General features: G+C 44.8%; 1 protein-coding gene across 2 annotated transcripts in view; it reads left to right on the top strand.

Annotated features, from left to right (window-relative positions):
• LOC124776874 (conserved oligomeric Golgi complex subunit 4) overlaps positions 1 to 15,685 on the top strand; it is a 124,535-nt gene that overhangs the window by 25,637 nt on the left and 83,213 nt on the right. For both annotated transcript variants that reach the window (XM_047252055.1, XM_047252056.1), the window contains exon 2: positions 2,738 to 2,935. In XM_047252055.1, coding sequence (XP_047108011.1) covers positions 2,738 to 2,935 — 198 coding nt within the window. The remainder of the gene's footprint in view (positions 1 to 2,737; positions 2,936 to 15,685) is intronic.

Below are 15,685 nucleotides of genomic sequence, written 5' to 3' on the forward strand. Positions count from 1 at the left end.
CAGCATGTTTTAAAATACTGAGGAAAATATGTGATACAATTAGTACTCTTAAATAATTTGTTTTCAGGTAAAATTTCATAATAATATGGATTTAAACAATTAGTTGTAAAAACTTTAATTTTCTGTTAAATAACATAAGTATTTCAATTACTAACATTTACAAATGTTATTGTTGAAGAATTACATTTTTCAGTTCAGCAAGTTACTTTGCACTTTATATTATATGTTGTTAAACAGTCTTGATATTTTTTATGCTGATGTTGAACTTTGAAAACTATAATTTTGTGTGAAAATAACTGTAGTGCAAAATCAAGAATACCGGAGAAGGAAAGCTGCTAATCACCATATAACGGAGATGCTGAGTCGCGACAGGCACAACAAAAAGATTCATACAATTAAAGCTTTCGGCCATTAAGGCCTTTGTCAGCAGTACACACACACACACACACACACACACACACACACACACACACACACTCACGTAAATGCAACTTGCACACATATCTGCAGTCTCAGAGAGCTGAAACCACGCTCTCTGAGACTGCATATGTGTGTGCAAGTTGTGTTTACATGAGTGTGTGTGTGTATGTGTGTCTACTGTTGACAAAGGCCTTAATGGCCGAAAGCTTTAATTGTGTGAATCTTTTTGTTGTGCCTATCGCGACTCAGCATCTCCGCTATATAGTAAGTAGCAACTTTCCTTCTCTGGTATTGTTACATTCCATCCTGGATTTTCTGTTGTTTGATTTTTGTAATGCAAAATCAATTTAATATTCCCTTAGATCTGACAATTCTGTTATTATAAACTTGAAAATACATTGTTACAAATTATCAAAGTTTGTTATTTTTTTGATGACACATGTACTTTGCATCAGTTGGTATATAATCTAAAATTCTTCAATACAACATTAAATAACTAATAATAAATGTGAAATTTGGTCATAAGAAATTTTAATATTCAATACCATGTATACATTGAAAGCTATATATCGAGTAATATTTTAAAAGCTGTGTATCCCACACTCCCGTATGAGGTATAAACGTACGACGTTGCAACATGTTCTTACCAATTGACGTTTCCAACCATACCTTATAGACCAGCTCAAAGCTTTTAGTTTGCCATTATAGCATTTGCAGATTGATAGACTGAGTCTGGAAACATAAAACTCACAAATATGTCAAATTTCCATGTCAGCAATAAGTAACTGGAATCCATCTCATTATCAGTGTGGCAACTGAAGAGCTTGCTGCCCATTATTAGATTACCTACAACTAACCACTGCAGCTGTCCTATTGCTCAATGTTAATGACTGTGTCTTATCAAGTATCTTTTGAGGTTGTAAGCAAATGCAGGACTGTCAGATAGCCTAACGTTACTTATCTATCTTAAATCGTTACCAAATTCAATGACTGAGGAACTAGATTAAGTTCCAAGAACTACATGTTGAATGGCTATTTTCAAGAGCCTTTAAAGCAACTATTGCACAGTGGAATTCTTCAGTACTGGCCAGACCAATGTAATTCTACTATCATTTTAGCTGCTGGTAACTACATTGTCACCTCTTTAAATAATTTATAATTTTCCAAAAATTTTGTTGCAGTGTATTCTTCTCTGTAAGAGCAGCAGCATCTTTGTAAATGTACATTAAGCTGTGGAATTCCTAACACCTCTTGAAGAAAATCGTTTATATTTTGAAATTGCTTAAAGAATCACAAAATATCAAAATGTGAGCTCATATTCCAACACCAATCCACATTTCATTCTACCTTTAACCTATACTCCCCCTCCCAATGATGTGAATGTTCACGAGGAATGACATGTGGTTTGGATTCCATCTTAAACTGTAGGTCCCCTTTTCCCAGTAGGATTACTGGGGTAGGTTAGGGTCGTAAAAGTCACCAAAGTGGCATTCAAATGAAGGATATGGCAGGTCATTGAGCCAACGGAATTATTATTATTACTATTTTGTGTGAGGTATTTTTAAATTTGAAAATCATTTGTAAGGATTCTAAGAATCCATTACTCAGGTTCATACACGTCGCGTAAGTATCATGATTAAAAAATTAAAGTACAGGGCTTTCAGCTCTGTACAAGCAGTCGCTTTCTTGCATTACATCAAAGAGTGAAATAGGGCAATGCAGTGTACAATAGCTTGAGGAATACTCTGTATTTCTGTTTCTGTCAATTTCTATCTCATTTCATCTGGACATGGGACACATTCTGTAAATTTCCTTTTCCATATTTTCATCAATTTTTGTTGTGGAATTCCAATTTTTATCTTCCTCATTTTGTATTTCTTATGTAGCTGCATAACAGTATAAGTTCTAAAGTGAAAAAAGTATCAAATTTAATAATATACCTAATCACTGATGTATCTAGTATTATTTGTCTAAAAGTTTCACGTATTCTGTTCTATGTTTTTAGCATTTCTGTTTGAGAAGGTTGCTGTGAAGTATTGTGATTGAATTTCACCCCTTGGCCAGTCACATTGTGTATTTGTTATTGGGAAACATTTAAAACCACCATAGAATGAATTTAGAGCATTGTCGTACGGACTCACCTGTGACCTTTTTTTGTGAATGCATCATCCTTTGTAACAAGAAATAAAGAGACTACTGCCGTCTCAAGGAAATTTGTTTCCTGTTGTCTTCCAATTAACTGGCTGCTACAGAATGTATTCCAGCATCACTTCGTTATTGTAGATACTAATTCACTTTGACAATTCTAATATTTCAGGAAAAAATTAATGATCAGTTGGGAACACTTCTAGCCAGGCAATGCCACCTTGAAGCAAAATTGAGAGGAATTTCAAAAGCACTGCCAAACCTTCAGATAGTTCATTCTGATGCTAAGCAGTTAGTGGAGATGATAAGCTTTACTTCAACACTTGCAGAGAATGTGAGTGCCAAAGTCCGCCAGTTGGACTTAGCAAGGGTAAGTGTTTACTGTGATTTTAGACATGTTACATGAAAACTAGGTATAAAATAGAGAATTTGACAATATGTCAATGGAATTGCTGTTCTTGGTTGTTTCATTTGAGTGGAGAGATGCTGTGTTTGTATTCTAGTTGCTGGTAAATTCCCACCAGAGATCTGATTCAGTATTCGCTAGGTATGACCTTGCCAAACACAACTTGTAGAACTAAACCACAGAAATTACCGTGTTGACATTTTCTGCAGTCTTTCCAATGCCTTTAATTGTGCAGATCATAAATTGCATCATGTAAACTAGAATAGTATGATGTGATGGGTATTCCCTTTACATGAATAGAGTCGTATCTTAACAGTAGAAAACAGATGTCACATTAACAAATGATGCAATAAGAATAAGATTAAATTTGGAGAGAAAAAACATAAAATATGGAGCTTGACCCTCTCCTGTTCTAGCCTGAGATAAATGATTTACCATAAACATTTGAGAAGTCTGCAAAACCCGTCATGTTGGCTGATGTCACAAGTGGACTGATGAAAGGGTCCAAACTCGCCCATGCGAGGTACAGCTAAGAGAATAATGAAACAGGCATACAACTGGCCAACAACAGACAGTGTAATCATTAACCGTACACAGACCTCTAAACAAACAAAAATTATTCAAAAGTACCAGAAGTAGAATAAGTTCACATGCACTGGATGAGGCTCAATTTGTGCAGTTGCTAGGCACCTGGATGGAAGTTTCTAGGCACCAGGGCAGCTAATAAACTTGAGATGGCACCAGCAAATGGATAAATCAATCAAAAAGTTCAGAGCCGTATGCTTTATACTTAGACTCATTATGTTGGTGCGCAGGCAGACTTCTACTTCTACATCTACATACATACTCCACAATCCACCATACGGTGCGTGGCAGAGGGTACCTCGTACCACAACTAGCATCTTCTTTCCCTGTTCCACTCCCAAACAGAACGAGGGAAAAATGACTTCCTATATGCCTCTGTACGAGCCCTAATCTCTCTTATCTTATCTTTGTGGTCTTTCCGCGAAATATAAGTTGGCGGTAGTAAAATTGCACTGCAGTCAGCCTCAAATGCTGGTTCTCTAAATTTCCTCAGTAGCGATTCATGAAAAAAATGCCTCCTTTCCTCCAGAGACTCCCACCCGAGTTCCTGAAGCATTTCCATAACACTTCCATGATGATCAAACCTACCAGTAACAAATCTAGCAGCCCGCCTCTGAATTGCTTCTATGTCCGCCCTCAATCCGACCTGGTAGGGATCCCAAGCACTCGAGCAGTACTCAAGAATAGGTGATATTAGTGTTTTATAAGCGGTCTCCTTTACAGATGAACCACATCTTCCCAAAATTCTACCAATGAACCGAAGACGATTATCTGCCTTCACCACAACTGCCATTACATGCTTGTCCCACTTCATATCACTCTGCAATGTTACGCCCAAATATTTAATCGATGTGACTGTGTCAAGCACTACACTACTAATGGAGTATTCAAACATTACGGGATTCTTTTTCCTATTCATCTGCATTAATTTACATTTATCTATGTTTAGAGTTAGCTGCCATTCTTTACACCAATCACAATTCCTGTCCAAGTCATCCTGTATCCTCCTACAGTCACTCAATGACGATACCTTCCCGTACACCACAGCATCATCAGTAAACAGCCGCACATTGCTATCCACCCTATCCAAAAGATCATTTATGTATATAGAAAACAACAGCGGACCTACCACACTTCCCTGGGGCACTCCAGATGATACCCTCACCTCCGATGAACACTCACCATCGAGGACAACGTACTGGGTTCTATTACTTGCTAGCATACTTTAATACGATACTGTTGTAAGGACAGACAGACCAAAGCAACTATGGTTAAAGGTATTTATTCCTCAGCAACATGCAGTACGGATATTGTGTAAAGTTGATAACTGAACAACCTGCAGAAATTTCTTCAGGGACCTAGAGATTCATACATTTCCCTGTCAGAACACATTCTTCCTAATACTATTTGTGGTTGATAACAAAAGAGAATGTAGAATGAATTGTGCAATTCACAGCAACAATACTAGACATGCCAGTAATTTCCATGTAGATTTTGCTTCCATATCTAGTGTTCGGATTTAAGTTTTATGTTCTGATGCTATATCAAATTATTACTGGACATCAAACAGGAAACTGAAAATCCCCAAATAGCAAAAAATAAAGTAAAAGGATACCTTATTATGCAATATACACTATGTGATCAAAAATATCCGGAGACCTAGTTCTATAGGATTCAGGTCAGGACATTGTGCAGGCCGGTTCATTACAGTTATTGTCGTGTAACCACTCCGCCACAGGCTATGCATTATGAACAGATGCTCGATCATGTTGAAAGATGCAATTGCCATCCCCGAATTGCTCTTCAACAATGGGAAGCAAGAAGGTACTTAAAACATCGATGTAGGCCTGTGCTGTGATAATGCCATGCAAATCAACAAGGGATGCAAGCCCCCTCCATGGAAAAACACGACACCATAACACCACCACCTCCGATTTTTACTGTTGGCAGATGACGCTCACTGGGCATTCTCCATACCCACACCCTGCCATCTGATTGCCACATTGTGTACCATGATTCGTCACTCCACACAACAGTTTTTCCACTATTCAATCATCCAATGTTTACTCTCCTTACACCAAGCAAGGCGTCGTTTGGCATTTACTGGCATGAGCAGCCGCTAGACCATGAAATTCAAGTTTTCTCACCTCCTGCCTAACTGTGACAATACTTGCAGTGGGTCCTGATGCAGTTTGGAATTCCTGTGCGATGGTCTTGATAGATGTCTGCCTATTACACATTACGAACCTCTTCACCTGTTGGCAGTCTCTGTCAATCAGCAGACAAGGTTGGCCTGTATGCTTTTGTGGTATACGTGTCCCTTCATGTTTCCACTTCACTATCACATCAGAAACAGTGGACCTAGGGACATTTAGGAGCGTGAAAATCTCGCATACATACTTATGACACAAGTGACACCCAATCACCTGACCATGTTCAAAGTCTGTGAGTCTACTTAACTCTAATACTCATATTAGACAAAATCAGACAATGGAAACTCCAGATTGGAATATCAACAGTATTAGGAAAATGATAGATTGCTACTCACCATAAAGATGGCCCACTGAGTTGCATACAGGCACAACAAAAAGACTGTTACACATTATAGCTTTTGGCCAAAGCTTTCTTCAACCAAGAAACACACACACACACACACACACACACACACACACACACACACACACACACACACAAGCAAGCACACCTCACACAGACGTGACCATTAACACCAGCAGCTCTGAGCAGTCAGAGCTGAAGTTGGTAGTGATCATATGTGTGTGAGGTGTGCTTGCTTGAGTGAATATGTGTGTGTGTGTGTGTGTGTGTGTGTGTGTGTGTGTGTGTGTGTGTGTGTGTTTGTGTTTGTTTGTTTGCTTTCTTTACTGAAGAAGCCTTGGGCCAAAAATTATAATGTGTAACAGCCTTTTTGTTGTGACTGTCTGCAATTCAGTGGGCCATCTTATGGTGAGTAGCAATCTGTCCTTTTCCTAATATTGTTTATATTAGACAGATCTTCACTTTACCAGTATATAAACAGTTCATAGTTTTCTGTGTAAAACTACACAAACGTTATGTTTGAAATTGAGTTGCAGACAGTCACAACACAAAAACTGCTATACATTTGAGCTTTCAGCGAAAGGCCTTCTTCTGTGGTAGAAAACACACACAAAGATGTATACAGGACAACTCACACACACGACAACTGTCTCATCGTGGTGGGGACAGGGTAAGCCTGCTTGGTGCTTTCAGGAGGTTTGGGGGAGGGGGGAGCAGTAGGAAAGAAGGGCACCCCCCTGCGGGTCCGGGGGTTAGAATAGGCCCAAGGTCTTCCTGCCTGTCGTAAGAGGCGACTAAAAGGAGTCCATCCCCCTCAAGGGGGTAGTTAGCGCCTGCGTCCGGAGACGGACGGTCCCACGACCTATATTTGTGGTCTTTTTGGTTTTTTACTTCTCGTTTCTTCCTTCTTTGGTTGGTTCCTTTCTTTGTTCTTCTCCATCTCACTGTCTTCCTTACTCTTTCCCTTGCCTTCTTCTCCTTGCCTTCTTCTCCTTGCCTTCTTCTCCTTGCCTTCTCTGGTCTCCGCTTCGGCGTTTGAGTCAGTCTGTCCTCTCTCTCTTCCTTTTCCTCTTCTTCCTTCCTCCCTGTGCGCGCCTGAAGGCCGACCCATGCGTTCGCACGCGTAGCCGGTGACGGGGTAACGCGTAATTCCCCGCCCTGGGTAGACAAGTAAGGCACGCACGTACCCCCTGGTAAAGGCCAGGCCCAGGGAGGGGTGAATACCTGAGCCGATACATTCTGACCATGCCGATTGGTCCCTCCGTCTGTTTCTCGGGAGGTGTGACCTGAGGTGTAAACATTCACCTAAGGTGGGAGTGCCCTCTGAGAGGGTCCCCATGAGGAAGGAGCGCGCCATCGGAGACGCTGGCGATCATGGGGGATTCCTCCGCAATGGATTTCTCTTCTTCTCTCTCGACTTCTGCCCACAAACGGAAACATGACCAGCCCCCAGTGACAAAAGTACTACCGCCTACCCCACAGTTCCTCGTCATTTCTCAATCTGAGGACGGAAAGGATTTTTCCTCTGTCAACCCTTTCGTTATCCAGAAGGGCGTAGATGCCATAGCCGGTACTGTTAAGTCTTGTACGAGGTTGCGTAATGGTACCTTGTTACTCGAAACTGAGAGCGCCTTTCAGGCACAGAAACTGCTTCGAGCCACACTCCTGTACACGTTCCCTGTCCGGGTGGAGGTTCACCGAACTTTGAATTCGTCTCGTGGTGTGGTCTATACTAGATCCCTCGACGGATTGACTGACGAGGAGATTCAGTCTTTCCTCGCTGAGCAGGGCGTGACGGCTGTCCATAGGGTCATGAAAAAGGTCAACAATGACCTTGTACCGACCCGGACACTTTTCTTGACCTTTGATAGTGTTAAGCTGCCATTGCGCATCAAAGCGGGCTACGAGGTTATTTCTGTTCACCCCTATGTCCCGACACCTACGCGCTGCTACCAGTGTCAGCGTTTCAATCACACTCGACAGTCTTGTTCCAATGCGGCTAAATGTGTCACTTGTGGCAGGGATGCCCATGAGGGTGACTGTCCACCTCCGTCTCCTCGTTGTGTGAACTGTCAGAGTGACCATGCAGCATCCTCCCGCGACTGTCCCGTCTATAAGGAAGAACGCTGTATCCAAGAAATTCGGGTCAAAGAGAAAGTGTCCACCTCCGCTGCTCGCAAGCTATTGGCTAGTAGGAAGCCCATGCTGCTCCCAGCGGGGAAATACAGTACTGTCCTCGCCTCTCCTCGGACTACCAGGGAGGTGGCAACCCAGACATGCGATCTGACCTTCAGCACCACGGTCGTCCGTTCGGCCAGTGCTAAGATCGCGCGGTCGACGTCTCCTCTTCCTCCCATCACCCCACAGACACCAGCCCCTTCATCAGCTTCTGCTAGGACGAAGACCCAGAAGTCAGATGCATGGGCCTTCAAGAAGGAACCATCCCGTGCAGACTTCCTACGTACCTCGACCTCCCAGCGATCGACCGGTACTTCCACCAAACGACCTTCCAAGAAGGCTCATAGGAAGCACAGTTCTCCTTCTCCGCCACGGCGCATTTCTTCTCCTGCGCCACCCAGCGGTTGCCGCCCCAGGCCGTCATCCGTTTCGCCTGGCCACACCACTGGTAGCCGAACATCTGGCCGTTCAGTGGCAGAGGAAGCTCCCCCTCCCGGCCATCTTACCAAGATGGCCGATGAACCTATAGAACCAATGGACGATGACTGTCCGCCTACTGATAGTGGCGGCAGTGCTCGCTCGAAGCCAGGCCCTCAGCGGCCTTCGAGGTGACCCCTTCTTTCATCTTCCTTTTCTTCTTACGATGGCACTTATTCACTGGAATATTCGCAGCATTCGCTCCAACCGAGAGGACTTGAAGTTGCTGCTCCGCTTGCACCGTCGCTCGTCGTAGCCCTCCAGGAAACGAAGCTATGCCCATGAGATCAAATTGCCTTGGCACACTACACCTCTGTGCGTTTTGACCTACCCTCTGTGGTAGGTATCCCAGCTCATGGAGGGGTTATGTTGCTGGTCCGGGATGATATTTACTACGATCCCATCACGTTGCACCCCGGCCTGCAGGCAGTTGCCATCCGAATTACTCTTCCCACTTTTACATTTTCCATTTGTACCGTTTACACTCCATCGTCGTCTGCCGTTACCAGGGCAGACATGATGCAAATTATTGCTCAGCTACCTGCACCATTTTTGTTAACTGGAGACTTCAATGCCCACCACCCCCTTTGGGGCTCTCCAGCATCCTGCCCGAGGGGCTCCCTGTTAGCAGACCTTTTCAACCAGCTCAATCTTGTCTGCCTCAATACTGGCGACCCTAGTTTTCTTTCAGACACATCTCACACCTATTCCCATTTAGACCTCTCTATATGTACTACCCAACTTGCATGCCGGTTTGAGTGGTATGCACTTTCTGATACATATTCGAGCGACCACTTCCTGTGTGTTATCCATCTCCTGCAGCATACCCCCTCTCCGTGCTCATCTAGTTGGACCATCTCCAAAGCAGACTGGGGGCTCTTCTCTTCCAGGGCGACCTTTCAGGATCAAACCTTCACAAGCTGCGATCGTCAGGTCGCACACCTCACGGAAGTCATTCTCACTGCTGCTGAATATTCCATCCCTCACCCTACTTCTTCTCCACGTCGCGTACCGCTCCCCTGGTGGACCGCAGCATGTAGAGACGCTTTACGTGCTCGTCGACGTGCTTTACGCTCCTTTAAACGCCACCCTACACTGTCGAATTGTATCAATTATAAACGATTACGTACACAGTGTCGTCGTATTATTAAAGAAAGCAAGAACGCCAGCTGGGCTGCTTTCACAAGCACCTTCAACAGTTTTACTCCTTCTTCTGTTGTCTGGGGTAGCCTGCGCCAGCTATCTGGCACTAAGGTCCACTCACCAGTTTCTGGCTTGATGGTCGCGAATGACGTCCTTGTGGCCCCTGAGGATGTCTCCAATGCTTTCGGCCGCTTTTTCGCAGAGGTTTCGAGCTCCGCTCATTACCACCCTGCCTTCCTCCCCCACAGACAGGCAGAGGAGGCTAGGCCACCTAACTTCCGCTCCTCGAATCGTGAAAGTTATAATGCCCCATTCACCATGCGGGAACTCGAAAACGCACTTGGCCGGTCACGGTCCTCCGCTCCAGGGCCTGATTCTATTCATATTCAGATGCTGAAGAACCTTTCTCCTGCGGGTAAAGGTTTTCTTCTTCGTACTTACAATCGCATCTGGATTGAGGGACATGTTCCCGCATGCTGGCGCGAGTCTATTGTTGTCCCGATCCCTAAGCCGGGGAAGGACAAGCACTTGCCTTCCAGTTATCGACCCATCTCGCTTACCAGCTGTGTCTGTAAAGTGATGGAGCGAATGGTTAACTCTCGTTTGGTTTGGCTGCTCGAGTCTCGACGCCTACTTACCAATGTACAATGTGGATTTCGTAGGCGCCGCTCTGCTGTTGACCATCTGGTTACCTTGTCGACCTTCATTATGAATAACTTCTTGCGGAAGCGCCCGACCGCGGCTGTGTTCTTTGATTTGGAGAAGGCTTACGACACCTGTTGGAGGGCGAGCATTCTCCGCACCATGCATACATGGGGCCTTCGCGGTCGCCTCCCTCTTTTTATTCGTTCCTTTTTAATGGATCTACAGTTCAGGGTACGTGTGGGTTCTGTCCTGTCAGACACCTTTCGCCAGGAGAATGGGGTGCCACAGGGCTCAGTTTTGAGCGTCGCTCTCTTCGCCATAGCGATCAATCCAATAATGGATTGCCTCCCAGCTGATGTATCAGGCTCCCTTTTTGTGGACGATTTTACCATCTATTGCAGCACGCAGCGTACATGTTTCCTGGAGCGCTGTCTTCAGCGTTCTCTTGACCGTCTTTACTCCTGGAGTGTCGCCAATGGCTTCCGTTTTTCTGCCGAGAAGACGGTCTGTATTAACTTCTGGCGCTACAAAGAGTTTCTCCCACCGTCCTTATGACTCGGTCCCATTGCTCTCCCATTCGTGGAGACAACAAAATTTTTAGGTCTTACATTTGACAGGAAACTTAGCTGGTCTCCACATGTGTCATATTTGGCTGCCCGTTGTACCCGTTCTCTAAATGTCCTCCGTGTTCTCAGTGGTATGTCGTGGGGAGCGGATCAAACTGTCCTACTTCGCCTATATCGGTCGATCGTCCGCTCCAAGCTGGATTATGGGAGCTTTGTATACTCCTCTGCACGGCCATCCATCTTACGCCGCCTCAACTCCATACAACATCGGGGTTTACGACTTGCGATCGGAGCGTTTTATACTAGTCCCGTTGAGAGTCTTCATGCTGACGCTGGTGAATTGCCACTCACCTACCGGCGCAATATACTGCTTTGTCGGTATGCCTGTCGGCTACTGGCAATGCCCGACCACCCGTCTTATCGTTCCTTTTTTGACGACTCTCTCGACCATCAGTACGGGTTGTATGTCTCTGCCCTGCTACCCCCTGGAATTCGCTTTCGTCGCCTCCTTCAACACCTTAATTTTTCACTCCCTGCAACCTTTCGAGTGGGCGAGAGCCACACGCCACCTTGGCTCCAGGCTCAGGTTCGCGTTCACCTTGACCTCAGCTCGCTCCCAAAGGAGGTTACCCCCGGTTCGGTCTACCACTCCCGTTTTGTTGAACTTCGTTCGAAGTTCATTAATATGACCTTCATTTATACAGATGGCTCTAAGACCAATGACGGGGTCGGGTGTTCTTTTATTGTCGGGGCACAAAGTTTCAAATACCGGCTCCATGGCCATTGTTCGGTCTTCACAGCTGAGCTCTTTGCCCTCTACCAGGCTGTTCTTTACATCTGCCGCCACCGACATTCTGCTTATGTCATCTGCTCCGATTCCCTGAGCGCCATCCACAGCCTCAGTGATCCGTACCCGGTTCACCCTTTCGTGCACCGGATCCAACGCTTTCTTCAGCAGCTGGTGGACGTCAGTTCTCCGGTTAGCTTTATGTGGGTTCCTGGCCATGTCGGTATCCCTGTGAACGAAGCTGCAGATGCCGCGGCCAAGGCTGCAGTCCTCCAGCCTCGGACAGCTTCTTGTTGTGTCCCTTCGTCAGATTGTAGCAGGGTCATTTGTCAGCGCATTTTATCGCTGTGGCATGCTGAATGGGCTGCACTTACAGACAACAAGCTTCGGGCCTTGAAACCTCTTCCCGCGGCTTGGACGTCCTCCTCACGCCCTTCTCAGTGGGAGGAGGTAGTTTTGGCCCGGTTACGAATTGGACACGGCCGGTTCAGCCATCGCCATCTGCTGACGGCTGCACCGGTGCCGTTCTGCCCATGTGGGCAATTGCTGACGGTCCGCCACATTTTAACGTCCTGTCCGGATTTTAACACACTGCGTCTTGATCTTGGCCTGCCATGTACTCTAGATGCCATTTTAGCGGATGACCCACGAGCAGCTGCTCGCGTTCTTCATTTTATCAACTTGACAACCCTCTCTAAGGACATTTGATTATGCTGTTTTTTTAATCCTATGCCTGTCAGTCTGTCTTTTATCGTGTTTTCCGTTTCGTTGCTGTTTTAAACTTGTGACTCACGGTGCATTCCTAACGTAGTCTGGGCGCTAATGACCGTTGAAGTTGTGCGCCCTAAAACCACAAAAAAAAAAAGGAAAGAAGGTAAGTAGAGGAGGCAAAAAGACTAGTGGGTGTGTTTATGGAGTAGAAGGCTACATAGGAGTGGGAGCCAGGAAGGGGATAGGTGGGTGAAGGACAGAGACTGGCAAAGGTCAAAGTGAGGGAGGTAATGGGAACGTAGAATGTATTGAAGAAGGGAGGGTTTCCACCTATGCATTTCAGAAAAGCTGATGCTGGTAGGAAGGATCCACGCGGTGCAGGCAGTGAAACAGTCATTGAAGTGAAGCATGTTGTGTTGGGGAACATATACAGCAGCTGAGTGGTCCAGCTGTCCCTTGGTCACAGTTTGTTGGTGGCCATTTGTGCGGACAGACAGCTTGTTGGTTGTCAAGCCCACATAGAAAGCAACACTTTGCCTCATGGCTCACATCACTGCAATAGATCTAGGTGCAAGACCTGTCCTATGTATCCTCCCACTACCACCTATTCCAGATCATTCACAGTCATCACCTATATCATCAGAGGCAGGCTACTTGTGAAAGCAGTCAAGTGGTCTACAAACTAAGCTCTGCTTCCTATTTGGGCATGACAACCAACAAACTGACTATCTGCATGAATGGCCACCAAGAAATAGCAGCCAAGAGAAGGCTGGGCCACCCAGATGCTAAATGTCCTGCCCAATACAACATGCTTCATTCAATGATTACTTCACAATCTGCACAATCTGGGTCCTTCCTAATAATACCAGCTTTTTCTGAATTGCACAGGTGGTAACTATCTGTGCAGTAAATCTAACATCCATGTAACCGCTCTTGGTCTCAACCTTTGCTACTCCCTTTCTTTCACCCACCTATCTCCTCCCTTGCTTCCACTCCTACACATCCTTCTATTCCACCAACACACCCACTAGTCTTTTCCCCCTCCTCTACTTATCTCCTTTCTGTACACCTTCCTCTCCCCACCCCAACCCTCCTGACAGCACCGGACAACTTTACCCTGTCCCCGCAACATCCCTGCATGCTCCCACAAGCAGCACAACCCCTCCCCCCCAACCACCCACTCACCCACCGCTACCCTGCTCTGCCATCCCTCCCTGCCCCAGCCTCTTCCTTACCCCCCCCCCCCTCCCCCCCTTAACACATGCTTCTCCCATCAGGCCCTGTGGCTCACAGTGGCCAGAGACAGTGGTCATGTGTGCATGAGTTGTGCCTCCATGAATGTGTGTGTGTGTGTGTGTGTGTGTGTGTGTGTGTGTGTGTGTGTGTGTGTCTTCTACCTTAGAAGGAGGTCTGTTGGCAAAAGCTTAAATATATAGCAGTCTTTTTGTTGTGCCTGTTTGTGACTCAATGTCTCCTGTATATGGTGAGTGGCAGTCTATCCTTTCCATGATATTGTCATTATTCCTGAATTTTCCATTGTTTGATGTACTGGATAAAAGTGTTACTAGAATCTTGGTTTACTGTCGGAAAGGTCACAATTCATAATAGTTGACCAGAAGTCATCAAGTAAAATAGAAGCATTACAGTCCCCCTACTGTTCCTGATCTGTATAAATGACTTAGGAGACAATCTGAGCAGCCCTATTAGATTGTTTGCAGATGATGCTGTCATTTACCATCCAGTTAAGTCATCTGAAGACCAGAATGAACTGCAAAATGATTTAGACAAGATATCTGTTTGGTGCAAAGAGTGGAAATTCACTTTTAACGATAAAAAGTGTGAGGTGCTCCACATGAGTACTAAAAAATATCTGTTAAATTTCTGTCGTACAATCACATAAATTTGAAGGTTATTGATTCAACTGAATACCTATAGATTCCAGTGATGAAAAATTTAAATTGGAACCATCACAGTGAGAATGTTGTGGGATAGATCAACCAAAGACTGCATTTTGAAGTCAGAGCAATTAGAAGATGCGACATAGCTACTAAAGAACCTTCTGACACTACACCTGTCTTAACTCATCTGGGGTACTAGTGTGTGGTATGGCATCCTTAAGAGACAGGGTTGATGGAGGATATTGTGAAACTGAAAGACGCGCTGCTCATTTTGTTTTACCACGAAATGTAGGGATAGTGTCATGGATAAGATAGACAAATTGGAGTGCTAGTATTAAACAATTTTGTAGTGATAGCTTTTCACAAAATTTCAATCACCAACCTTCTCTCAACTTTCTCTTCCAAATGCTAGATATTTTTTTACTTCCATCTCTATTGGAAGAAATGACCAACATAATAAAATAAAAGAAATCAGAACTTGCACAGGAAGATTTAGGTGTTCATTTTTCACATAAGCTACGCTATAGTCCAATACTTGAATAATAACCTGAAAGTGGTTGTATGAATCCACTTCCAAGCACTTAAGTGTGAATTTCATGCGGATTTAGATGTTGGTGTTAATGTTCTGCAATTCCACAGCAGCTGATGCATATTGCTCATGTGGGGATTTATTTGCATGACCCATGTATTTGGCTCTGTGATCTTGAAAACAGAGAGGAATCTGATAGTCAGACAAATTGAACGACTCAGTTGTGGCACCTGCAAAGAAAAATATTCAGACCACCAGAAGTTCAAGAAGGTAGTTCTCCTTAGATGTCTGCTGCAAATAGTCTTCCAACCACTTGTGACAAGCTAGCCTGATTGGCAGATGTTCTCCTTTAATGTTGCCTCTGGCTTCACTAGCAACCAGAAGGAAGGTAGGCAAAGATGTTAATATACATGTTTTCACATCCAGATAGTCTGAACACACACACACACATACACACACACACACACACACACACACACCTAAAATAAGCAGCGTACCTTTGTGCTTGCTGCCCCTGATGTGCCCTCACTAAAGGAGAAGTGTTTGGGAATGAAGCAGAAGTAAAATAACCATTACGTTGCAAAGTAATTTTTGTCAATACAGTGTGAAGGAAAAGGATTAGAGAGGGGTACAGTTCAG

This window comes from Schistocerca piceifrons, chromosome 2 (genome assembly GCF_021461385.2).
Source record: "Schistocerca piceifrons isolate TAMUIC-IGC-003096 chromosome 2, iqSchPice1.1, whole genome shotgun sequence".
NCBI lineage: Eukaryota > Metazoa > Arthropoda > Insecta > Orthoptera > Acrididae > Schistocerca > Schistocerca piceifrons.